The sequence below is a fragment of the Rhinoderma darwinii genome, chromosome 5, assembly GCF_050947455.1.
Source record: "Rhinoderma darwinii isolate aRhiDar2 chromosome 5, aRhiDar2.hap1, whole genome shotgun sequence".
NCBI classification, from domain to species: domain Eukaryota; kingdom Metazoa; phylum Chordata; class Amphibia; order Anura; family Rhinodermatidae; genus Rhinoderma; species Rhinoderma darwinii.
In genome coordinates this window covers 319,899,100-319,925,609 of record NC_134691.1, presented here as the reverse complement: position 1 = coordinate 319,925,609, position 26,510 = coordinate 319,899,100, and the positions used below count along the sequence as shown (strand labels likewise).

Below are 26,510 nucleotides of genomic sequence, written 5' to 3'. Positions count from 1 at the left end.
GCAGTGGTCACATGTGACAAAACGTAGATCAAATCTGTGGAACTCTGCAGGTCGTCTGGGTGCTGTAGGTGGGGTTCCCACCCTGTAAATATTTAGAAAAATAAACTGAAGAACTCCTTTAGGCTATGTTCACACGGGGTCTTTTGCCGAGTTTTTTGACGCGGAAACCGCGTCGCAAAACTCAGCAGAAACGGCCCGAGAACGCCTCCCATTGATTTCAATGGGAGGCGTCGGCGTCTTTTTCCCGCGAGCAGTAAAACTGCCTCGCGGGAAAAAGAAGCGACATGCCCTATCTTCGGGCGCTTCCGCCTCCGACCTCCCATTGACTTCAATGGGAGGCAGGAGAAAGCGTGTTTTCTGCCCGCGGCGCTCAATGGCCGCGGGCGAAAAACGGCGCGATCATTGCTATTCACACGGAGTATTTTGGGGGAGGAATATCTGCCTCAAAATTCCGTTTGGAGCTTTGAGGCAGATATTCCTCCCCCAAAATACTCCGTGTGAACATAGCCTAAGATGAACTATGCAAAAGATGATTTATTTTAATAAGGCAATATTTAGAGAGAAAAAAAAAAAAGTTACGTTTCGGCCACAATCCGGCCTTTGTTAAACTCGATCACCGCTGGTTAATAAACTAGTAGCTAGTACCAGGGGTATGCGTATAGGAGTGCTTGAGTTTATCTAACAAAACGTCATCCTAGGAGGGCGGCTCCACACAGGCGGGCCCAAGGAGCAGGGACGCCTCGCCATAGGAGCAGAGTATGGTCTTTTTTAACATTTTACTTTAAAAAGCGGGAAAAAGTTTTTTTTCCCCTTCTAGTCATGACATTTGTTGCAAATTATTACATCCCCACTGAACTCAATGTGGAAAATCTGCAACAAATATGCAATCATCCTGCAGCATGAATTGATATGCTGCAGATTTTTTCAATCTGCACCGCCGGTACGTTTTTTACATGGAAACTTTTTACAGTGTATGACTGAGATTTGTTTATTCTCATACATTTTGTTGCTAATTTAATACGCTGCAGATTTTTCGAAACGCAAATCTTGATGTAAATTCCACAGCAATTACGTTACGTGTGAATATAACTCAAGAGTGGCTTCCGGTCATGTATTGTATGGTCGTCCAGTCATTTAGTACCACGTCAATTTGTCTGGACAAAAAGTTACCCCGCAATCGTATATCAGAGTTCTCAGACCCCATCTCTTGCTGCTATAAATATTATGGTATTTTTTGTCAGAATTTTTCTCCTTTTCCATATGCCTAACCAGGACATTTCATAGGTGGAAATAGATAAGTAGTCAGCACTAAAACAGCAAAGACTTATCACCAACCTTACAATAAACATAAATATTACAGTTTACAGTGTCTCTTCTTAGGGCCATAACTGTACCATTGAGAATAAATCGGGAATGCCTGACCTCAAATTACTGACCAAAACCATCCTATTATAATCCCATTATAAAACACCACTGGGGAACTTAGCCGGGGTTTGTAAGAATCAAAGGTTGAACTTGATGGACTTTGGTCTTTTTCAACCCACTAACTATGTAAATATGTAACCTCTCGGACAGCTATTCATTCACAATGTGCAAAGAAAAAGCTTTTGTCTGGATGAGACATGATGTTCTCTGTAAGATCATCTTACCTGGAAATCTTGATCATCAATTGCAAACCTTTCCCTCAGATTTCGGAAGACCATGGGGCAATATTCCTTAAATTTAAAGTGGCTAGGCATGTTTTCTCTGAAATGTAAATAGGATTTTGTTAGAAAATGTACATTTTAAGTAGTTCACTTCTCTAATGGGTGGACAGTTTATAAATGTATTCAGAAGGTACACCAAAAATATTACAAAGCATTTGGGGAATTTTAGCAAAAATAGATTTTGTAGCATATAATTATTATAACTGCTAACCTTAGAATCATAACCACAACTAATAATAGAACATATCTAATAAACATCATCAGGAAGAAGAACCAACATAATAATTATATTAATTAATAGTATAACATGTCTAATATACATCAAGAAGAAGCAGCAACATAATTAATAATAATAGTAATAATAATAATATTATACAATATCTTATAAACATCAGGAAGAAGCAACATAATTAATAATAGTAATAATAATAATATTATACAATATCTTATAAACATCATCAGGAAGAAGCAACATATTATTATTATTATGTTGCTTCTTCCTGATTTTGTATAGTAGACATGTTCTACAACAACAACAGTATAACATGACTACTATAAAAAATATCAGGAAGAAGAAGCAACATAATAATAATAATAATAATAATAATAGTAATAAAAATAATAATAATATCTAATAATCAGGAAGAAACAACATAATAATAATAAATAGGAAGGCAAATAATAATAGTAGCAATAAAAATAATAATAATAACATATCTAATAAACATCAGGAAGAAGCAACATAATAATAATAATAATAATAATAATAATAATAATAAATAGTAATAAAATAATAATAATAACATATCTATAAACATCATCAGGAAGAAGCAACATAATAATAATAATCATCAAGAACAATTGCAATTAAAAAAAATATATACAATATAGCGTTCGAGACTTTTGGGCATGGGTGGTACTGCCATTGTAGAAGACTCTCAGCCTGAGCTTATATGTATGGTCTTCCCTTACCCCCCAACCCTAGACTTTCACAATATGGCAGCAGTATCGCTGTCTCTTATAAAAGCATCATATTACCACATGTTGTGTCCCACCGTAGAGCTACAGACATGGTTATGGGGGGGGGGGGGCACCTTGACACTAGGCCTAGCAATGAATGAGGCAAAAACGTAAGAATGCTCATCATATCAGGGAAAATAAATTCATCATAGAAATAGAGATGGTCACAATCAGAAAAATATTCCGATATTGAAATTTTAACCTATAATCCATCTAGACACATAAGAAATTTATCACAGATCGATCAGAACAGTCATTGTGAGGTGGCAGTGATATTTTGCAGTAAGATGTAATCCTCTTCTGACTGTTCAGACAATAGTAGAATTAGTAGAATTTAATCTGAATGATTTGTTCAATACTCAAAACTATTTATTTCAATGACTTGTCATCAATTAAATCAGGTTAATAATAGTTATTTCTATGGACAACTTCAAGTCCATACATGAAAAGTTATATTGCTACACATAAAATGACTTCCCAGTAGGAAAATTGTTCTAATCGTAGAAAAGTCACTGCCACCGAATATTTCTATTGCCCAACAGGTCCGTAGGCACTCTGCATGCTACTGTATGGTGCTCTGTAATATGGCATCCGATGGAGCATGACACTATTTTTTTTCTATTGGATTCTGTATGAATCTTAGTATGAAATCGGAGGCATATAGAAGGGCAGTATCGCCCTATAGACTTCTACGAGTGCAGTATCGCCCTATAGACTTCTACGAGTGCAGTATCGCCCTATAGACTTCTACGAGTGCAGTATCGCCCTATAGACTTCATACATCTCAGAGGTTATAGACAAGGCTGAGCACTTAGTACGGATAGATGTTTGTGCACACTTGTCTACTCCAATGTGATGTCTAAGAGACTCCCAAAATAAGCGGAAACCTCCTGGACTCCCAGCAGAGCAGGCAATTATTTTCAGCAGGCTTTATCTCTATCAGGATCGAAGATTTGGGATTTTTCCACGAGTTTAAATGTTTGTTTGGCAGTCAAGGAGGTCTCATTTACACAACTATATTATCCATAGAGTTCTTTTTCAGTCTGTGTACCACTAGATGCTGTACAAGCGCCTGATGATTTTTCACACTAGTATTCAACGAAGACTGAAAAATCTGATCCACGTATACAGATCCATTCGAAAACTTTGCCTGGTGTATCAAAAACGATATCTTCGCAGAAGATGCCCAGATAAATTTGGTAAAATTTGGTCAAGGTGGCTAGAGACTGTGGAATCTGCGGTCTAATTGTTACTTATCGCATTGGCAGGGGTTGGGGGGTGGGAGGGTCAGAGCACTAGGATGAATGTGTCTGGATGTTAGTTTGTCTCAGTCAGGCATTAAACTCATGTACATTTTTTATTACATTTTATTTTTTTTATTTATTTATCTGTCCTGTGTATGCAATTTATCTGCTTTGGATTGATGTTTGTTCACTGTGATAATGCCTTTCTGTTTGTCTGGATGGTTTTAATGTATATTGTACGCGTTTTGTAAATAAAGCCTTTTAAAACTTGGGAAAAACAGCTTGAAATGATTCGTTTTTAGTGTATTTATATGGTTACCTATACAGAACACATATTGAACAAAGGCTATACCACACAGAGCTTCAGAGCTGCAGTTTGCACATCTGTAAATAGTTTTGTATGGTACCATGTTTTTCATATACTTTTTTAAATGAAGCCTAACAGTCAGAAGAAAATAGTAACTTTTGCAGAATTCCCATTTATTTATTATAGATCATTGCAAAGTCAAAGATAAGCATAGAAATAAAAATCACTTTCAAGGATGGAGAACCTTCACAAAAAAGCCCCCAAAAATGTTGAGAAAATATGCTAATATTAGTGTTTTGTCATAAGAGATATTTGCTAATTGCTTATCCCTGAAATTCCACCTTAGGCCCCATGCACATGACCTTGCCCGTAAATCACGGTCCGTGATTACGGGCATGGCCGGCTGCAAACAGCCGTCCGCATTTGCGGGCCGTGCTCCCACTATAAAGTATGGGAGCATAGTTTGCAAAAATAAAAAAAAATAGGATATGTCCTATTCCTATTTTTGTACAGAAGATTTATACGGCGGTGTCAGTCGACCATAAAAATGAATGCACATTAGGCCCCATGCACACGACTGTAGATTTCGTCCGTAATTGCGGACCAATTTATTTCTATTGACCATGAAGACCTTCCCGTATATTTGCAGGACGGTGTCAGTCAACCATGAAAATGAATGGGTACGCAATTATGGATGCACATGATCGTAGATTTCGTCCGTAATTATGGTCCACAATTGCGGACCCATTTATTTCTATTGACCATGGACACCTTCCCGTATATTTGCGGGAAGGTGTCCGAGCCGTAGAAAGCCTCCGCAAAAGATAAGACATGTCCCATCTTTTGCTTTTTACGGACCGTGCTCCCATACTTTATATGGGAGCACGGGTCGAAAATGTGGGTGGCTGTCCACGGCCGGCCTTGCCCGTAACTGCGGACCATGATTACGGGCATGGCCTTGTGCATGAGGCCTTAATAGTGTAGTTAATATAGTGTAGATATGTGTTGGAAATGAGTGCCAGACAAACAGACTTTTAGAATTATTTTATGCTGGATTTATGGAATTTTACTGGATATAGAATAACAGTATACAGAAAAACAAAGAGTAGATACAAAATCTGGAACACTAACCAAGAAAGCAACAAAAGATATCACAAAAGAAAAATAAAAATGTACAAGAAGTGGTCAATGGAACAGAAAAAGATACAACCTACAGTTACACCAGATGTTCCAAAGCAGATCCCCACCAGTCACGTCAGAAGAAACGACAACACGGTGGAAATTAGACAGTCAGCTCTGCGGCTATTGAAATATGGGTGTGACTAATGGATTAGTGTCTCCTGTTTGCTGTAGGTTTCAAAAATGGTAGGAAGCCTTCAGCAAACACTGGTGGTCACTAATATTTAATCATTACGTGCAATTTAACCAAGCAGTCTCTCAGTTCCCACACAACTCATATTCCTAAACACATATATATATATATATATATATATGCACATACATACATACACACACATATATATACACCACCGTTCAAAAGTTTAGGGTCACTAGAAGCAGGCAGCTGGTATTCTATCTGTAATGGAGTGGCCAGCGCAGTCACCAGATCTCAACCCCATAGAGCTGTTGTGGGAGCAGCTTGACCGTATGGTACGCAAGAAGTGCCAATCAAGCCAATCCAACTTGTGGGAGGGGCTTCTGGAAGCATGGGGTGAAATTTCTCCCGATTACCTCAGCAAATTAACAGCTAGAATGCCAAAGGTCTGCAATGCTGGAATTGCTGCAAATGGAGCATTCTTTGACGAAAATTATTATTTCAAATAAAAATCATTATTTCTAACCTTGTCAATGTCTTGACTATATTTTCTAGTCATTTTGTAACTCATTTGATAAATATAAGTGTGAGTTTTCATGGAAAACACAAAATTGTCTGGGTGACCCCAAACGTTTGAACGGTAGTATATATATATACACACACACACACACACACACACACACACACACACACACACACATATAATGTAACACATATACATACTATAGATAGTTCCAAGTGCATTGGTACCGCATACAAAGACTGCAAAATTGTCCTCCTTTCCCATCGACCCCTGATTACACTACACCACATATTTTTAGTTTAGGGGTTAGTGATGGTATTTCTGCAATTTCGCCGGTGGTCTAGAGTAGCTTTGCAGTTAATACCTAGTATGTCTCATGGTCTAGGGTAATGAAGAGGTTAATATTGATGTTCATTATTAATGGTGGTCTAGAAATATATATAGTTTAGTGCTTAAAGGAATTGGCCCACCAAAAAGTATTTATCACCTATCCACAGGATATATTACAGCCAGCACCCGCTGCTGATGACGGGGGCACATCGACTGGGCCGCAATAAGGATGTAATGGTATGCCCATTTGCGCAAACGGGTTACTGCACATAGTGGTCAAGTAGGCAATTAAACTACTTCTGAGTGTACAGCTGCATTCAGATCCGTTGACCTAAAACAATGTACTGGATAGTGGTCAAAAGTTTTGTTATTATATGAAATAATAATATTATTATTATAACGAAATAATAATAATAATATAAAAACAATGTGGGTGAGGGATTTCCCCTGCTTTGGACCCCTTCTATAGGCCCAGTGGAAAGTCACTGCCAGGGGCAACCCTCGCTCTGTGGGGCAAGACGTAAATATGTATTACATGGTCACCCATTGATTTCAATAGGCACAATGTAATATTACATAATACAGTTATGTAATGGTTATATTACATCGGAATGAATTTACTCCCACAATGTTTAAGATGCAGCAGCTGCCCAAAAAATGTAACGCAATTTTTTTTCCTATTAAGGTTAATGGAAAGTGATACTATTGCGCTCAACATTTCCATTGACTTCTATTGGATTTGCGTGAGACACTTATGTCATTATTTAGTCGCAGTTTAAGCTATATCACCTGTACGCCTTCATTTCTGCAGAAATCCTAACATAATGAAAATCAATTCGTAAAAATCAAAACTTAGTGGAAAAATGAATATACCCATTGTGATTTGCCCTTCATAACTCAAGTCCTATCAATCGCTACACTCCGACAATAACTACCAATATAATATAGGAGAACAAAGACATTTTTGTTTGTTATCACTAACGCAAACACAATCCGGTGTCTTTGCCTTTCAGATCGAGCGATCATTTGCTGCTGAAACAATCCATACCGAGCCGCGGGTGCGCAATTCCCAGCTTTTCATCTTTCACTTATGTGTTTTATAAAATATATATATATACACATACACACATACATACATACATACACACACACACATATATATATACACATATATGCAGGCCCGATCTTCAAACCGAAGACTCCACCACACAGGCACATTTCTAAAGCCATAAATTATGGATCAAGCAGCTTTTTTATACTGACGGAAAAAGCCTTTGAAATGTAAATCTCAGCCGAGCGCTAATAAAGCCACCAAGTATCTAAACTGCAGATAAATCATTTTGTAACTTTAGTAAGAAACACATCTAGTCATTTTGGATGATATTTAATTTAGTCAATTATGGTGAAGGACACAGATTATGGTGTATTACAAATAAACACGACCTTGTCTGTTTAACTGGTTCCACGTTATTGCCAGGGAAGCACTTAGAAGGGGGGGGGGGGGGGTTACAGGTACTATGAACACCCTTCCTAGTAGTTTATGAGAAGCAGAGGTAAATAAAAAAAAATGTATGCTGCCACTAGGGGGGGGGGGGTGTTACAGGTACTAGGAACACCCTTCCTAGTAGTTTATGAGAAGCAGGGGTAAATAAAAAAAATTGTATGCTGCCACTAGGGGGAGCTCACTGAATAGATTTATTGAGTTCGCCCCCTAGTGGTGGTTGCAGGCAACAATAAAATGATCATGTAGCTCTGTGGCTGTGTAAAGGGAAGCAGGGGATCTGGAGCTCTGTGTCAGAAAAAAAAAAAGAGATCCGACCCCAATAGAGAAATATACCCCAAACCACCTCATTTATACCCTGCACTATCCCAAACCAGCAGGAATATTAGGTGTAAAGTACTGGTCTAAATTCCTGGACAGTCACTATGGGATAAGGGGGAGAGGGGGGCATTTTACCGCCTCCACCGTGGACACCAATGCGCTTTAAAACCCCCTTTATAATTCCTGCGTTTGCCCCTGATTTTCCTAAAAAGACCGAAAAGAAAAAGGGATTCAATTTGGTAACTTAATCAGCATTTGGCTGCTTTTTGATTAATAATGAAAAAACTAAAAATGATCCTCTGTATTTAATTATTTATGGGTTTATTAGTGAAGTATGATTTGTAATCCCATGGGAATACCCACTGTTGGGTTTGTGCCCTGCTGTGGCTGGGGCCAGTGGTGGATCCTCTGGTGGGACAATCCAACATTGTGCACATTTCGGCGTTGAAAAAAAAAAAAATGCCGTGTCAGAATTTTGATCGGTGGGGGCAATTAGTGTGCAGGCTCAATAGAAAGTACACGAGCCCATATACCAATTGCTCGGCTTTCCGAGAAAAGGCGGTCAGAAACTAAGCAAATCAGTGCTCACCTGAGCGCTTCTGCTGCTTAATTTTAGCGATCGGTGGGGGTCTCCGTGCTCGGACCCCCACCCATCAAAACTTCTGACATGCCACTATGACATGGCAGAAGTTTTTTAAAAGTTCAGGTACCCTTTTAACATAAAATTTTATGGGGAATCTCAGTCATTACGACCAGGTAGTTCATCTATAGTGTGTAGACAGGATTAGGCCGTGTTCACACAGGGCGGATACGCTGCATAAAAGCACGCAGTGTATCCGCCCAGTGCGCCACAGGGAATGCCGGGCGAAAAAGCGCACCAAATTGTGGTGCAATTTTTCGCCCTGAATGTCCGCTGTGGATAAATGCTGCATTAATCTACCTGCTAACAGGCCGGCCTCCTAGGGTGACGTTTCATCCCAGGAGACCGCTGCAGCCTGTAATTGGCTGCAGCGGCGGTCACATGGGATGAAACGTCAAACCAGGAGGCCGGCCTAGAGAAAGAAACACAGACTCCTAGGTAAGTATAGATAGTTTATTTTTCTCAGAGTTGCGTTTTTTGCGGCGGAATCGCAAATCGCAAATCGGAAACACTGCAAAAACGCAACAACTGCTATTTGTTGGGGGTTTTACCTCCCCATTGAATTCAATGGTGAAAAACCGCAGCAAATATTCAGCGATTACGCAAATACAATTGACATTCTGCGGAATAAAATTCTGCACCACAGGTCCATTTCTGAGCGTTTTTTCCGCACAGAATTTACGCAGCGTGTGGATGAGATTTGCAAATCCGGACGGAAAAAAACGCAGCAATTCCGCTATGTGTGAACAAGCCCTTAGCACGAACAATATGTAAACTTACTTGTTAAATAGATGATTGTCCACCTTAATTTTAGAATAGGCCTTGAAGTCGTCCGGCATGAGCATGATGGGAGTCTGGACGTGGCTAAGTTCATTGATCTGTAATAAAAGGAAAAAATAAAATAGACATTTCAGAATAACACGGATAATAAGATTACAGGCCACTACTAAATATCCAGCAGAACTTTCCCTCCTGGATTCTCAGTTTCCGGATTGAAGATTTTATTTTTTTCATCACAAAAGCCGGCTACAAAAATGTAAATATAAGTAAGATCCATCTGGCAGCCGGCGTGTCAGAACATGAAATAAATAATATCCAATGTTTGTTACGTATGCCGCGCTACGAAGATGGGATCGGGTTAAAGATTTGATTCTGACATTTACATGTCTCTGATCTCAGTGCTCCAAACTTCAAACACAAATTGAAGGCGACCAAGTAACAGGATTAGATTTTTTGAACATTTGTGTTCGGTGATTATACCGATGGGGAAGTTAAAATCCGCAATCAAATCCTAGTGTTGCAGATTTTGATGAGGATTACCTGCGGATCCGCCGCAAAATCCACATGTCCGGATTTTAAATTAATTACGATTTTTTTTTTTGCACTGTAGGAAATCTGCAGTATTCGGTGTGGATTTGCCACTGAAAATTTCTGCGGGTTTGCGGACCAAATTATCCACTGCAAATCGGACCTATGTGGATTTACCTTAAAGGGGCTCTGTCACCACATTATTAGTGCCCTATCTCCTACATAATCTGATTGGCGCTGTAATGTAGATAACAGCAGTGGTTTTTATTTTGAAAAACGATCATTTTTGAGCAAGTTATGAACTAGTTTAGATTTATGCTAATGAGTTTCTCAATGGACAACTGGGCGTGTTTTTACTTTTTACCAACTGGGCGTTGTACAGAGAAGTGTATGACGCTGACCAATCAGTGACCAATCAGTGACCAATCAGTGACATGCACTTCTCATTGTTCCAGCCCAGCTTCTTTCACTGCACAATCACACTGTGCTGTGGATCATGCTGGGCTGGAACAATGAGAAGTGCAGGACACTGATTGATCACTGATTGGTCAGCCTCATACACTCCTCTGTACAACACCCAGTTGGTAAAAAGTAAAAACACGCCCAGTTGTCCATTGAGAAACTCATTAGCATAAATCTAAACTAGCTCATAACTTGCTCAAAAATGATCGTTTTTCAAAATAAAAACCACTGCTGTTATCTACATTACAGCGCCAATCAGATTATGTAGGAGACAGGGCACTTATAATCTGGTGACAGAGACTCTTTAAAGTTGCACACAGCGGTTTTGCTGCAGCAATATTTTTACCACACAGGCTAAATGTGCCATTGTAGTGAATATAATGTTATAACACTGTATGTTTTTAGGACACTAGGAGAGAAATCTCTAATACATTTATGATGAATGGAAAAATGTCCTTCGGTCATAAAATACATATTTTGTAATCCCCAATTGAATCTGCATGCAAAAATTGGATGATGCATTCCTTTGGTTTTGGAATTTCTTTAAAGAGGCTCTGTCACCAGATTTTGCAGCCCCTATCTGCTATTGCAGCAGATCGGCGCTGCAATGTAGATAACAGTAACGTTTTTATTTTTAAAAAACGAGCATTTTTGGTCAAGTTATGAGCATTTTTATATTTATGCAAATGAGGCTTGCAAAAGTCCAAGTGGGCGTGTTTAAAGTAAAAGTCCAACTGGGCGTGTATTATGTGCGTACATCGGGGCGTTTTTAATACTTTTACTAGCTGGGCGTTCTGACGAGAAGTATCATCCACTTCTCTACACAACGCCCAGCTTCTGGCAGTGCAGACACAGCCGTGTTCTCCAGAGATCACGCTGTGACGTCACTCACAGGTCCTGCATCGTGTCAGACGAGCGAGGACACATCGGCACCAGAGGCTACAGATGATTCTGCAGCAGCATCGGCGTTTGCAGGTAAATCGATGTAGCTACTTACCTGCAAACGCCGATGCTGCTGCAGAATCATCTGTAGCCTCTGGTGCCGACACGATGCAGGACCTGTGAGTGACGTCACAGTGCTGCACTGCCAGAAGCTGGGCGTTGTGAAGAGAAGAGGATGATACTTCTCGTCAGAACGCCCAGCTAGTAAAAGTAGTAAAAACGCCCCGATGTACGCACATAATACACGCCCAGTTGTACTTTTACTTTAAACACGCCCAGTTGTACTTTTGCGAGCCTCATTTGCATAAATACAAAAATGGTCATAACTTGGCCAAAAATGCTCGTTTTTTAAAAATAAAAACGTTACTGTAATCTACATTGCAGCGCCGATCTGCTGCAATAGCAGATAGGGATTACAAAATCTGGTGACAAAGCCTCTTTAAGTGCTTTTCCACACGTAACGGAATTGCCGCATATTTTTTGTCCGGAATTGCAGACTGAATATACGCAGCAGAATACAGCAGCAGCAAAGTGGGTGTGAATGAGCAAACGTCATCCACACGCTGCGGAAATAATCAGTCCGGAAATTCACCTGCGGTGTGTATTTTTCGTTCCGCAGCATGTCAATTCCTGCTGAGGAGAGTGGACTCAATTCCTGCGTTATTCAGAGGAGATGTCGCCATCACACAGGCTTGAAAAAAAAACAAAAACGCCGCAAAGTCTGCACTATTTTCTGCAGCAATTCTGTTATGTGTGGACAAGCCCTAACACACACACCTGTGAACATAAACATGTGGGGTATGTATGAACTCCTCACATCTTACAGCTCCGTGCTGAGTACATTTCATTTGCATAAGGGGTCTTCTTGAGTACGCATTTTGGGCACAAAGTAGAATTTTCATGCAATTTTTTCTTATAATTACTGTTTGATGCAAAGTTGTGTGAAGGTGGTTGTGTGTATATAGGATTATGTTGTATTTTCCTACACAGTATGCTGTGTGCTTTCCAAAAATTAAGATTTTGGTAGCATAGTAGCGGTTTGTCATGTGTAGTATATATTTTGTCATATTTATGGATAATGGCTAAATATTGCATGGCCTCTGTTTTAGAGTTTTTAAGAACACAAGCTCTTGTTGATGTCGACGTTTGTGGTATATATGAACTTTGCACACCTTGATCTATTATTTTGACATTGTTTTTTGTGTGTAAACCTCTGCTTCTATGTGAGTTTTAGGCGCGTATGTATGTTATAATGTATTTATTTAATTTAAACAATTCCTGTTTGTCACAAAGTTACATGAAGATGCACATGGCTGCCAACAGCATGTCAAGACAATTGTAATCGTCAGATTGTCTACTTTCAGGAAACATATAGGGTTTAGGGATGCGCTAACTTTTTAAGGTGTGGAGTCTAGGGTTGTCACGATACCAGAATTTGGACTTCGATGCAGATGCTTTGTGTAGTATTGCGATTCAACACCAAAACGATACTTTGCCAACAATAATAATAAAAAAAAGTTCTTCCATTTTCTGATGTGAGGCGCGAGGTGTGATGAATTTTGCGGCCGCTGATATTAGAGGTTTCTCTGATCTCCGCCGTTAGAGCGGGGCTGCGGCCGTGTAATACTGAGATTGCACTGCTCCTGACAAGTGTGCGCGCGTGGTCAGCACAAGGTGATGCGGCCAGTGCAGCACTAATGAGTGGCGGCGCCGAAACTGAAGACAGAGAACATGGGGGTGTTTTGCAGTGCGCCCGCCATGTTCTGTCTTCCGTGGCAGTGCTCATTAGTGCAGCGCCGGCCGCAACATATCATGCTGACCGCGTGCGCATACTTGTCAGGAACAGGGCAATGGCTGTATTTCACAAACACAGCTCCAATTCATGTATTACAGTGTATCGAAATACACGATTTAACGGTATTGAACCGTTTGAGGGTGAACGGCATCGCAAGTATCGATATTTGTTATATATTTGTTACTTTTTTAAATTTATTTACAGTTTAAAAACAGATTCATGATCGCTTAATTCTGGTGATTTTATGAAGATGTGTACATGTAGACATAGGCATAAATGGTGTGGATAAACTGCACATATTTTGGACGTGTGGTGCATCTGATTTTCTGGTTGAAAATCACACTTTTAACTATAAATATAATTTTTTATGCATTTTTTTTATGAAAAATTGCACTTTGATACAAAATTGCATGTCGGTGCCTGTGTGTATAAAGTGCTGAGTAACATTTTGACAATGTTCCAGGTGTCTACTTTCCAAAAAACACAATAATGGAGGTTTAGTATGATTTTTTAATTTTCTTTTGTAATTTAGGTCTTATTTGCGCATGCCAAAAGTGGGAACAAATGTTGCAAAAACCCATGGCAGCAAAACGGTTAAAAACTGAAGGCAAAAATATATTATTACGGTTACAAACATTCAGCACCATATTAGAGTTTTCTATAGAAGCAATTTTTAGATATTACACCTAACAACATAGTGTATCACTAATATACCCCCTATAGAAAAATGGCTTAGAGCTACTCATTGCTTAATATGTAAGGCTCCTCTGAAGCCGTATTTCCCGGTCATCCCATGTAGCAAAGATAAACAGGATACAATATAATTGTGAGACAGTGAAACCCACATCATTGGACTTCCTTAATAACTGGGATGTGAGCCCAGAGCAGCTACTTCCACTGTATGTGCGGTCAACAAAGTTATGGTAACAATTATTGTCGTTAAGGTTTATAAACTTTTTTAATGAATGCACAATAATCCAAAATATCCGATAATCCGGTACCGATCATGTCCTATTGATGATGGAAGGAAGATAGCACTAGACTGGATTACCAGGATTTTTGGATATCAGATTATTAGACATTTACCGTATTATGTTAAAACTTGGTCTTGGTCAGTACTCCGGGACCACACGATATGTCATATATAGGCAATATATTCAGAAATGATGTGGGGTACATTCTATGTGGGTACATTCTATAGCAATGCACCTGTCCCATTCATATGGCAGACTTTGCCAACAAGGTGTATGTAAATGAACAACCCCATGTTCATTGACGAGGACAAAATCATGACACTACAAGTTCTGCACGCATGCCTCGAATCCAACTTACATTTTTTCCTATAAGGGGAAAAGTTGCAGTTGAGACTGTTGCACAACTTTTTCCCCCAAAGGGAAACGTTGAGGTTGTGTGTGAGTCACGGTAATGCCTCATGCACACAACCGCATTGCTTTCGCGGCACGCAAATCTACAGGTCCAAAAAAACCTTGTTGTGCATCAGTGTATCATCTGGACTCACGGATCCACAACAATTCACCAGTATTGGTGAATCGTCAATTTCGGACGGTAAAAATGACTGGTTCTGTGTTTTAGGGCCCCGCACTGATCTGTGTAAATCACGGTCATGTGCATGGGGCCATAGAAAAGAATGGGTCCGCAATTGATCCGGATAACTTGCGGCTGCAAAAATATGGTTGTGTGCATGAGGCCTAATGCTGCAATTTTACCAAGACTCCTGAGCAAACATGGGCTGTGTCTAGAATTGTAGCTCATCCCCATTCAGTTGAATGTGGCCAAGCTGCAATACCAGACACTGCCCAGGAGGGGCACTATTTCTGGGGAAAATGAACAGATCCTTTTTGCAAATTCTGAACAACCCCTTGAAACATACAACCTCTTCCCATAAAATACATCCATAAATCCATCTAAACAAGCAACAAAAAGAACTGTATATAAATAATATTAGGAGTAGTAGCAATATTTTAAATACATGGATTACTAAGATGCTAAAACAGAACTGGTTTTCCCCTCACCTTGAAAATGATTTTGTGAAAAGCACTTTCAAGCTACAAATTATAAATCCAGTAACAAAAGAAGATATCAGATTAGCAATGGAAACTTCACTGGATAGCCTTGCCCAGGATAAGTGATAACTAACCCTGCCACAGGGCCACATCAAACCGGAGATGCATGCCCTCTGCCAAGTAGACTTCAAACTGCTCAAAAGCATTTCCCTCCAGTGACACGATATCAAAACTCCCTGATTTTACACAGATGAAAAGTACATTCATCTTCAATCAAAAAAGTCTCTTATAAGTTCATCAAAAGCGACCGCGTCCCCTGTATTACATCAGTAAAAGCATTCCACCCGAATACAAAACAGGATAATACCGAATAATATCACAGGGAGGATCACAAATTATATTTAAAGGGGTTAACCACTAAAGTAAGTAATGGCATATCGCTGAGATAGGCCGGCACCTGCTGATTGATGGGGGTTCGACTGCCGGGAACCCCATTGATCCTTAGAATGAAGAGGTTGCTGCAATAGTGAAGCGTTGCAGCTCCTTCACCGATTTCCCTGCACAGTGATGCTCCAATGACGTGCAGGGAACTACAACACAGATCCAGTCAATTGGACTAAAGTCCCAATATCGACAATTATCACCTATCCACAGTATAGGTGATAATTGTCTGATTGCTAGGGCACCCCACCGATCGTGAGAACGAGGGTCCTGAACCACCTATTCCCCTTTCTGTTCGACTGCAGTGAGGAGGACATTGAATGGAGCGGAGGTCGAGCATGCGTGCTGCTACGCCATTCAAACTCTGGAATTCACAGAAACAGCCGAGTACAGGACTCAGCTGTTTCCGTCAGTCCAATAGACAATGAATGGAGTGTGTGGCGCATGCTCAACCTCTGCTCCAGTCAAGCCCCTCCTCACTGTGTGGGGGGGGGGGGGGGGTGCAGTGAAAAGCATGTGGCGTTCGGGACCACTGTCCAGCAGTGGGGCCCCAAGAGATTGGACAGTTCTCACATATCCTGTGGTTAAATAATAATGGTCGATTCTGGGATAATCCCTTTAAGCGGTATTGACGTTCACTGCACAGTGGGTGGCCAGAAGTGTCATTGTGTAAGGGAAATCAGTCCCTTCGCTCTGTCCCTTAGTTCCCTGTTTTGGTGTAGGCTCTGGTCAACGAATCACCATTCATTATGTAATGGAATATACTAGCAGTGGGAATACCCCTTTAAGAGTTTGTGTCCCAGACATCGCCTGCCTTCAGCTTTTACGGGACAGGAAGTAGCTAACATTGTCAGTCATAGAGCTGCTGTTTCTGTCACCTGGTCACCAGGAGGGTCATCCCTTTATTCTCTCAGTACTCCCTGGCAGTAAATAACAGTGAGGGAAACTCCTTCCACCCATCTCACTGTTCCGAGCCATGCTTGATTTAATCTTTGTGTGTTGAGTCGGAAAAGTGAGCTGGTATCAGTGACCAAATGTTTGTTTATTCAGAAGAAGTCAGATATACCAGTGACTATAACCCAATTTATAGCCTAAACGTTGAAAAGCAAGGAATGCTGGGAAGTGTAGTACAATGTTGAGATCAATGAGGTAGGAAGTAGTTGGCTTCTCCTCCTAATCAAATTTCCACAGAAATCAATATAGCTGGCAGCCATATACATGCGTATACAAATTTACACATGATTTTTTTTTTACATGGAATTGTTAAGAAATGTAGCAATTTTAATCTACATCCTAAAACACAGGCCTGAAACAGCACTCACATGCATTATTTATGGGATTAGGGTTATATTCATATTTTTACCATGGCAGTCTGCAAACTTAGCCCAACCACTGATCTAAATATATAAAGGCATATGCCTTTCTTTCTGTGGAAGTTTGCATTGGTACACACTCTAGGCTTCTTTCACAACACTTGAAAATGTAGGACTACTTCTGCACAAAAGGGAGGGAGAGGAGGGTCTCTTATTGTGACTGTGTGACGAAGGGTCTGTGGACCTACTGGGCTGTACCGCCTTGGCGGTAAGGCAGCTGGCCAACAGGGAGCAGGTGAAAGTCTATAGTTCTATAGGTACCTGTGGCAGCTAAGACAGCAGCAGGGCAGGTCGGCTAGGACTAGGCAGCAGGTAGATGTCAGTCGAGGTGAAGCAGGTCAGACGTGGATACAGCACGACAAGACTTTGGCACAGCACAGTGCTAGACCAGGAAGGTATGGAATGCAAGGAACAGGAACAGGTACAGGAACAGGAAACAGACTAGGAGGCCATCACATAGACAAACTAGGAAACATCAACAACGCTCAGGGATAGAAGCATGGGGCTGGACCCCTCTTATAGTCCAGGGTACTCACGGGTCAAAGTTCATGAAATGGTCCTACAGGATCCGGCTGAGGTGAGTGGACACGAGCGCTGGCATCTCCTGAGGAGGAGGCTGGGGCCAGCGCTTGCCGACTCGTGGCTGCGGCTGTCAGGAGGGGATTGGAGCTGACAGCCTGCAGTCACGGACATTACAGACTGTTTGCCAGGAAGAGCTGAAAGAGGGAGTGTAGAGGAGAAGCTAGGAGTGTTTACACAGACAAAGACTTGTTAGATCTGCTTGTGACCGTGTGACAGAGATATTAGCCCATTGAAAGATAAAATGGTGACATGAAGTCTTGGGTACATAAGGATTCCTTTTCATTACTGGCTGGAGGCATAATGCAATGCACTATATACAATAGTACATATACAAAGCAAAATACAAAATAGTGATAGGCCAACTTAAAACTTTAGTAGGGAGTATACACTCCTAACCAATCCCATCACAGTTCATAGTGCTTTTTGAGAATAATATGATGATGTTTAGCTCTCCCACTAAACTTCTCTTCAACATATCTTCTACTATAGTTAGTTCTTTTCAATTTACAATCAAAACTCAGAAAAAACTCTCAGGTCTGAGTGAGCTTTTAGAGTTGTCATTTCACTAGAAAAAGATCTGCTAATAATTGCTGTGACCTTTAGCTCTGTTCATCCTGATCTGTCTGGTTGATGAATAGAATGCCAGAACTCTGGTGAAGACTGACACTTATACCAAAGCTTTAGGAGAGAGGGGGCAGGAGAGAGAGATGTGTACATGTAGGGTCTTCAAGAAAGTTGCATGATGCTATAATGGCTGCCATTAGTGGTCACGACCCAAAATCTGAAACAGAATATTAAAAAAGGGCTCATTTACAGTTTATTTTTTTCGGATATGTAATAATTCTGCTTTTTTTCAATGAAAAATGGTGCCAATACATTGAAATAGTTTTATTCCCATTCGCGGTTTTTTACGCGCATGGCAGTTTTTTAATAATACTCCAATGGATCCGTATTAGTACCGCTTTTAGCCTATAGAAGTCATATGGAAGTGTGAATTAACCCTTACTGATCAGTAATACTGCTGGAGTCCTGGTGATATACTGATGACACACTGATGCAATTTTATCTTTAATGCGTCCGTATTACGGACGTTTACCAATATCCTCGTGTGAAACAGGCCTCAAATTTCATTAAACAAATCTGTAAATAAATAAAAGAAACATCTGAATGAACCCGATATGTTGAAAGAAGACCCTTCTTGCATAACTGAAAGACAATGAACTGGAATTACCCTGGATGTGCCACTTAGTGCTCAGTAGTGCCAATCTCCGAGCAGCTGTATCACTGCTAGTCTTATTTTCCTGCAATGATTAATTACGTCCTTTAAAAACTGTCATTTAACTAATTAACAAAAAAGAAAATACCGTCAGCGTGGCTGCGCACCAGAGGAGCAGGCGGAGGGATTTTGTTTTTGCTGGTGATAAAACCACATTGAAATTTTGCCATTAAGGAGAACTGCGAGAAGTGATGCATTATTCTGTATGACGCGTGTCATCACTGTGGAGGCTTACTAAGGCAAACAGATAAACGGAGACGTACCACAAGATGTTCCTATAGTGAATCTCATATTTGGAGTGTCCTTATAAGAAGCACCTGCTGCAATGTTAATCGCTGAAGAAGGTATAACCACAGTTATGGACAGTTGCTGGACACATCATTGAACTTTTACTGTCCCCACGCTTCAATAAACTTCATAACTGGAAAGTAATTGCAGATGATGCGAATTAAAAGAAAGATGCAAATTTCGAAAACCAGTCTTAGGTCTTGTTCACACAGTGCAGATTAGCTGATGATTTTGTATGCATTTTTTTAAGCCAAAACCAGAATTGAATCCAGGAGAGGAGGCACTATAACATCTCTTGCACACAACCGAATTCAGGCCGTGAAAAATGGTCAGTGTGTTGACCGGATTTCCTGGCCCGACCGCGGTACAGGTGAACGGGACTGATGCTAGGAGTCGCTCCTCCCCACGGAACTGTTCCGTACTAAACAAAATGATACAGTATGGAACAGCAGTTCCGCGTGGAGGCAGAGACTCCTAGCACCATAAAATGTCTATGATGCCAGGAGTCCCGTTAACCTATACCGCGGTCGGGCCGGGAAATCCAGCCGAATCTCGTTCGTCTGCAAGAGGTGTAAGGCTTTCCTTTATATATTTCTTCTGTTTAGGTTCCGTCCCTTGTTTTGCCTTGAAAAATAAAGGCAAAATCTGGAGCAAATCTACACTTTGTGAACAAGGCCTAAGGCACGGATTGGACGGCGCTGTTTAGATGCGTCTTTCCTGCAAATTGCGGCAAAAAAACTAAATTAAGCAGCGCCATGAGATCCCACACTAAGGCTGGATTCACACGAGAATGTTACGTCTGTAAAGGACGGAACATATTTCGGCCGGCAGGGACTCCTAGCGTCGTACATAACTATGATGCTAGGAGCCCGGCTCCCTGCACTGTGTTCAGTCCGGGACTTGCGGCCGAAATACGTTCCGTCCTTTACGGACGTAACATGCTTGTGTGAATCCAGCCTGAGGCCCGTTTCACATGAGCGTAATACTGGCTCATTTCTGCATCTATATTACACCTATGAACTTATGATGCTGATTATTTGGGTCACTAGACCCGCAGTCGGGCCGGCATTTACCGCCGTATTATGGGCACAGAAATGCACCCATATTACGCTTGTCGAAAATGGCCTTATAATGAACCTGCTGCCACTACATGGTGTTTTTTTTGGGGGGGGGGGATATATAAGTGGGGACCACGTACAATAGTAAGTTAAGCTGCCATCTTTGGGGGAAAAAAAAGTTACATACATAAGTGGTTTTGTAGGTTGAGTCAATATGTAATGTATGACAATATGGACGATTTAGATCCCCATAATGCTATTACTTTGGGTAATTAGACTTGTGGTTGGGCTAGGATTACCACCCTAAGGATGGTTTCAGAAGGTTATAACAAGGTCACATTTTAGCATCCACATAATGGCCGCAAGATCCGGACCACGCTTGGCCCTAATGAACAAAACTTAGATCACCATAGAACCCTCTGATGACGCTGTGCGAGTTCCGTTTGTTGCAGCTGTATTACGATCACCTGAAACCGGCCTTTTATGGTATGGATCTGTGCTGCTCAAAGCCGGATATGGGACCATACTATACCTCCATGTGCCCCGAATTGATACAGAGACACACTGATGTTTTTGTCTCATGGTCTATGCTGTATTAGAAAGTGCAGTACGGAGGCACCATACAGCGGAGCAGTTCCTATGGGTCCGTCCAACCTTTGTGCATGGAACCTAAAGCCGACCAAAGATGTTAGCCATTTTTCAGCAGATCCTGCCGTTTTCTATAAGCATCAGCAGTTCAATATATAATTTTTATGGTCGATTCTCAATTTTTTTTCCCAAGGAACAGACAAATGGAAACTGACAGTAGAGGGCCCCAATGCAAGGAAAATGTGTAGGGCTCTTATTCTGCAACAGCTGACAGTGCTGGTCGTAGCACCTCTCCCTATGGCACTCTAGACAGAAAGTATTGTTGGCTAAAAGAATGTCCGACAGTTATGTTTACCAAATGGTCATGGTATTTCTATGGAGTTAGGGAGCCAAGTGTCTGACAGGTACCTCTGGTGACACTTATTTCAGAGCGTAAAGAAAGAAAATTAGAATCCAACTTATTGACTCAATTCACACGACCAAAGACCTCCGGTGTAGGTCGGGCTTTCTCCAAGACATAAAATTGACAATGGGTCCTGCCTAAAATTGGCGGGATCCATAAACAAAATTTTGAAGTCTATAGTTATATTTAGTGGGTGTCAGAGTCATGTCACTATGTTGGCAGTAGAAGCCTTTGCCCTCAGTACCCTATAGGGCCCTGTTTTGCATATTGGGCACCATTTTCCTCCATCACAGATTGGTTTTGATACTGATGTAATTAACAAATATTAATATATAATAATAAATAACAATTTCTTTGTAGGTAATGTATTAAAAAATTATTGGTCAGTAAAAACAATGATCTGGTAGGTAGGCTGCGGTAATATTCAGCCAATCAATGCAGTAGGTGCTAGTGTCCTCACCGAGGCGCGCAGTAACTCATGCCTCTTTGACATCTGTACTTATAAGCGATATTCTGCAGCCTCATAAATATTGATCCAGTCCACTAAATGTCGCCTTCCACGGCGTGTAAGAGACGGGTACACTGACATGCCCTGGCAGCGTGTGACCTTGGCTGTACTAAAGCGAGTGCCACATGTTTATATTTAAAATAAAGGAATCAGATTGCAGATATAAGCTGACAGACGGCGAACACGGTGTTCAGTTGCACTACTATTGTAAAGTAATGAGAGGATGAGGCGGCCCAGCTGCTTGTCTGACGGGCTGTCGCTGCAGGTATTCGGTTATGTAATTTATACCAGGTAATGTCCCTTCACCGCAAAATGTACTTAGCTGATGCAGGTGAAACTCCGGTCTAATCTAAACACAATGAAAGAAAAGCTTAGTGACTAAGAATTTCCCCATTTAACCCCCCCCTAAAAAAAACAAAAAAACGCAACCTGTTCCTTTAACCCTTCAAGTGACCAGCCTATTTTGGGCCTTAAAAGGGATTGTCCCACAAAATACATGTATCCATAGATCCACATAATTAATTTAGTGATCTACTTTATACAGAATTCTGTGTCCTCGCTTTATGCTGTTAAAATTGTCTGAAAAATTCATGCGGGAGAGAAAACGGGAACGGCCTGAATTTCTTATGAAAAAGACAACAGTACTGACATCTCTCATCTGTATATTTGCCGCCACGTACTGCAACCCCTCCCCCAATATGTACTTCAATATCGTAAAGGCTTAGGCCCGAATCACACATGCAGTTTTTGAGGCAATTTTTTTAGCCAAACACAGGAGGTGCATCAGTCTTTCCTTTATTCTTTTTGGATCCAATCCTGTGTTTGGCTCAAACACTACACGTGTGATTCCAGTGTAAGGCCAGGATCACACACACGCAGTTTTGATGCAGTTTTTTGTTTTCTCATCAAAATAAGCCAAAAACTGCATACAAATGTGTGTATAAGATCCCAGCCTAAGGCTGCCTTCACACAAACCTTTACAACCACTGGGAGTGCCGCCGGAGTAACAGCACTAGATTGCTGGGGGCAAGAATAGGTAAGTATTGCTTTTTTTGGTCCATTTCATTTAATTTCCAAACCCTACTAAAAAAAAAATTCACATCCCGGATAACCCCTATAGTTTTGGGGTGGAGTCAAAGTCCTGACTTGAATCCCATATAGATGGAGCAGAAAGACCTTAAACGTGGAAAGTTCATGCTCGAAAACCCTCCAATGTAGCCGAATTTAAAACAATTCTGCAAACAGTGGGCCAAAATTCTTCCATAGCGATGAAAAAGTGTCATTGCAAGTTATCACAAACGTTTGATTGCAGTTGTTACTGAAAATGGTGGCACAGCCAGCAATTACTTGCATTTTATATTTACTCGTGTTGTCTTAATCTAAAACATTTAAATGTGACAAATTATAAAATAGAAGAAATAGGATGTGAGGCAAATAATTTTTCACAGCACTGTATGTGTAGAGATGGATAGATTAGGATAGGATAGGAATAGATAGATTAGATAGATTGAGTGATAGATAGATAGATGACATGAGGGGTTAAATAAAAGATTTGCAGATCATATGATTAGGATTTTTGTACACATACATTTTGAAACATAGAAATAACTTCAAAAACTCTAATAAAAGCAGTCCAGATGAGGACTAGAAAAAAAACCAAACAGGTCTGCGTACAAGGAATATAATTATAGGCTGCAGAAATTTTCCTCTTTTAAGTCCAGATCTTACAAGTGGCTTGCAGACCTTCATAAAATATCAGTAAATAATACCAAGTGTGCAGATTTATAAATTGAGAAAAAAGGGGCCGAAAGAAAAATAAAAGGGCATAAAAACTACACAGAGAGCTGCAGGGGAAATGTGCGACCACCAGGGATTGCAGTACCAGGCACAGCCACCGGTATGGATGAGTCGCTGTGCCTGTGTAAACGATGAAGGGGACAGAGCACTTGCAGGAGTGACGCGGCCCCTTCATCATTGTGCTGATCCCAAAGGATGGTCTTAAGGACAGGAAATCAATGTTAAAGTCCCGGCGATCCCCTTTAAATCTTCCTAGATATGGGAAAAGGATACCACTGTAAAAGTAGGTATATTTGCTGGCTGCCATATTGATCTCACCCGTTAATGGACCCTGAGCTACCTACCCACATAAGGTAAAAGGTATAGATCATGTTATAGGACACCCCCCTTTGCTTTTCCGCTTATATGCCACAATCAGCTTTGGTTGTGTCATGCAAGGGGTTGAACAATGCTGATCGGAGGTTTCTCTGATCTCCTGCTGCATAGTTAGGGTATGTTCACACGGCAGCGTCCGTAACGGCTGAAATTACGGGGCTGTTTTCAGGAGAAAATGGCACCGTAATTTCAGCCGTAATGGCACGTTGAGGCGCTTTTTGCTGCGTCCATTACGGACGTTAAATGGAGCTGGTTTTCCATGGAGTCCATGGAAAACGGCTCCATTTACGTCTGAAGAAGTGACAGGCACTTCTTTGACGCGGGCGTCTTTTTTACGCCCCGCCTTTTGACAGCGACACGTAAAAAAAATGACCGTGTGCACAGAACATCGTAAGACCTATTCTAATGAATGGGCAGATGTTTGCCAACGCTATCGAGGCACATTTTCGGACGTAAATCGAGGCGTAAAATGACCGAATTACGTCCGTAAATAAGCCGTGTGAACATACCCTAAGTGTAATGACGGGGGTGGGGAGACAGACAAGTGAGCCCTAATCTACCCACCACTCAGTCCCTGCCTACTTGCAACGACCCGCCCTAGGCGACGGGGTACAACTGGGCGACGGTCCCTACGCTCAATAAGTGCACGACAGACAAGGGTACACAGAGCTAGGGGAAGAAAGGGGCAGTTGTCCACGGCAACGCCGTGAGCAACAAGAGAAGTGAACAAGCCGAGTCAAACCAGGAGAGTACGAGGTGCCAAACGCAGAGCAGGAGAGTAGTCAGCAAGCCGGGGTCAATATGAAGCAAGGACAATGGTACAAGAAGCCGCAGCAGGGCCAGGAAACCAAACGAGAAGAATCACAAGCAAAGGAGGAACAGGAAAGGCAGGTATAAATAGACAGAGGGCGGGAGCTAGCTCCGTCTGGCCAGGCTGTGATAGGCTCTCCCACTCCTAAGCCTGCCACCCTGAGTGGTGGAAGATGGAGTCAGTCTCACAGACATAGAAGCAGGTGCAGACTGATTATCTATGGGCGTTAACCCCGAAGCTGTGCCTGGCAGATCCTTTACACTAAGGCTATATTCACACAGCTGTGAAAAATTCAGCAACGTGTACATAAAAAGAGTACTTGAAATCTCATTTAGTTTGCACTCTAATATGTAGTCTATTTGCGACAGGAAAATCCGCGTGGAAGATTCGCACATAATACGCAGACTGTGCTTATAGCCTAACAGTCCCTGCGCGATCAGAGTGCCGGAATATTAGTTGTTAAGGGGTCAAATGTTAAATTTATTGTTCATCCCTTAACCCAGTTCACACAAAGCGATTGGTCATTTCCGTTTTGCGTTCTACCGATGATCACTACGTGTAAATAGGCCTTCATGGCGCTGTTGTCCGTGCTTCCTCCATTATCATACTTTGGCTTTCTCTGTATTTTTAGATCATATTTTTTATATTAAATTAAGTATGTCAAATTTACCGTATAAATGTCAGTGCCGCATTTTCATGCACAATTAAGTCCGATTTTCCAGGCTGTAACACAACAGAGATCATTTATGTATTACACATTCTTTGTTACATCTCAAGGAATAAAGAATTACTCGGTAAATTCCTACACTAAAGACATGCAAGAATAACATCCTGCCCGCTCCACTGATCCTCATCCTTCTTTCTACACATTCTCTTTCGCATTTGACATTTTCGTTATTTTCTTGACATTTCAAATTCAGATCAGTATGTGCGATTAGTGAGGACCTCGAAAGAGAAAAAACAGCAACACATATTAAAGTATCTGTCAAAGAAAAAAAGAAAAGTAATACACTTCGCACAGAGGCAACGACTTTACGAATTGTAATTCACTACAGAACAAGAGGAAAGTCACTGTCCAAAAATTTTAAAAAAGATAATAAAGGAGAACTTTTTTTTAAAGGCAACCCACTGCCTTATGCTCTAATAGTACAAATTTAGGAAACCTCCCTAGCAGGGCGTAACTAGAGCATGCTGGGTCCCAGGTCACACTTTCAAACGGGCCCACCCAAGAAGGACCCCCCCCCCAGATCAGACATAAGAAAAAACAACAGGAATTTACTGTCCACGCCACGGGCTACTCTTATCTTTTGGGCCTGGTACACAAGGTATTTGCCTCAGCAGATACAAGTTCATGATGCCAAGCAGTGTCAGGACATTTTCTGCGACGTGGCAGTGGGCCTGTGGGGATCTGGGTTTGGCCCCCTTTCCCTCCGGACCTGGTTGCAGTCGCACCCCTGTGACCGCAATCGTTACACCACTGGTCTTCAGGGCAGGATTATAGGGAGAACTAAAGGGGCAATTGCACAGGGGCTTTCACCTCCCAGTACCCTACAGTGCTTCCCAGACACTGCA

At 41.2% G+C, this 26,510-nt stretch overlaps 1 protein-coding gene across 4 annotated transcripts in view; it reads right to left on the bottom strand.

Annotated features, from left to right (window-relative positions):
* Window positions 1-26,510, bottom strand: part of LOC142652100 (phosphatidylinositol 5-phosphate 4-kinase type-2 alpha) — a 115,871-nt gene that overhangs the window by 32,080 nt on the left and 57,281 nt on the right. For all 4 annotated transcript variants that reach the window (XM_075827560.1, XM_075827561.1, XM_075827563.1 and 1 more), the window contains 2 exons: window positions 9,688-9,785; window positions 1,650-1,746 (listed from right to left, as the gene is read on the bottom strand). In XM_075827560.1, the coding sequence (XP_075683675.1) occupies window positions 1,650-1,746; window positions 9,688-9,785 (195 nt within the window). The remainder of the gene's footprint in view (window positions 1-1,649; window positions 1,747-9,687; window positions 9,786-26,510) is intronic.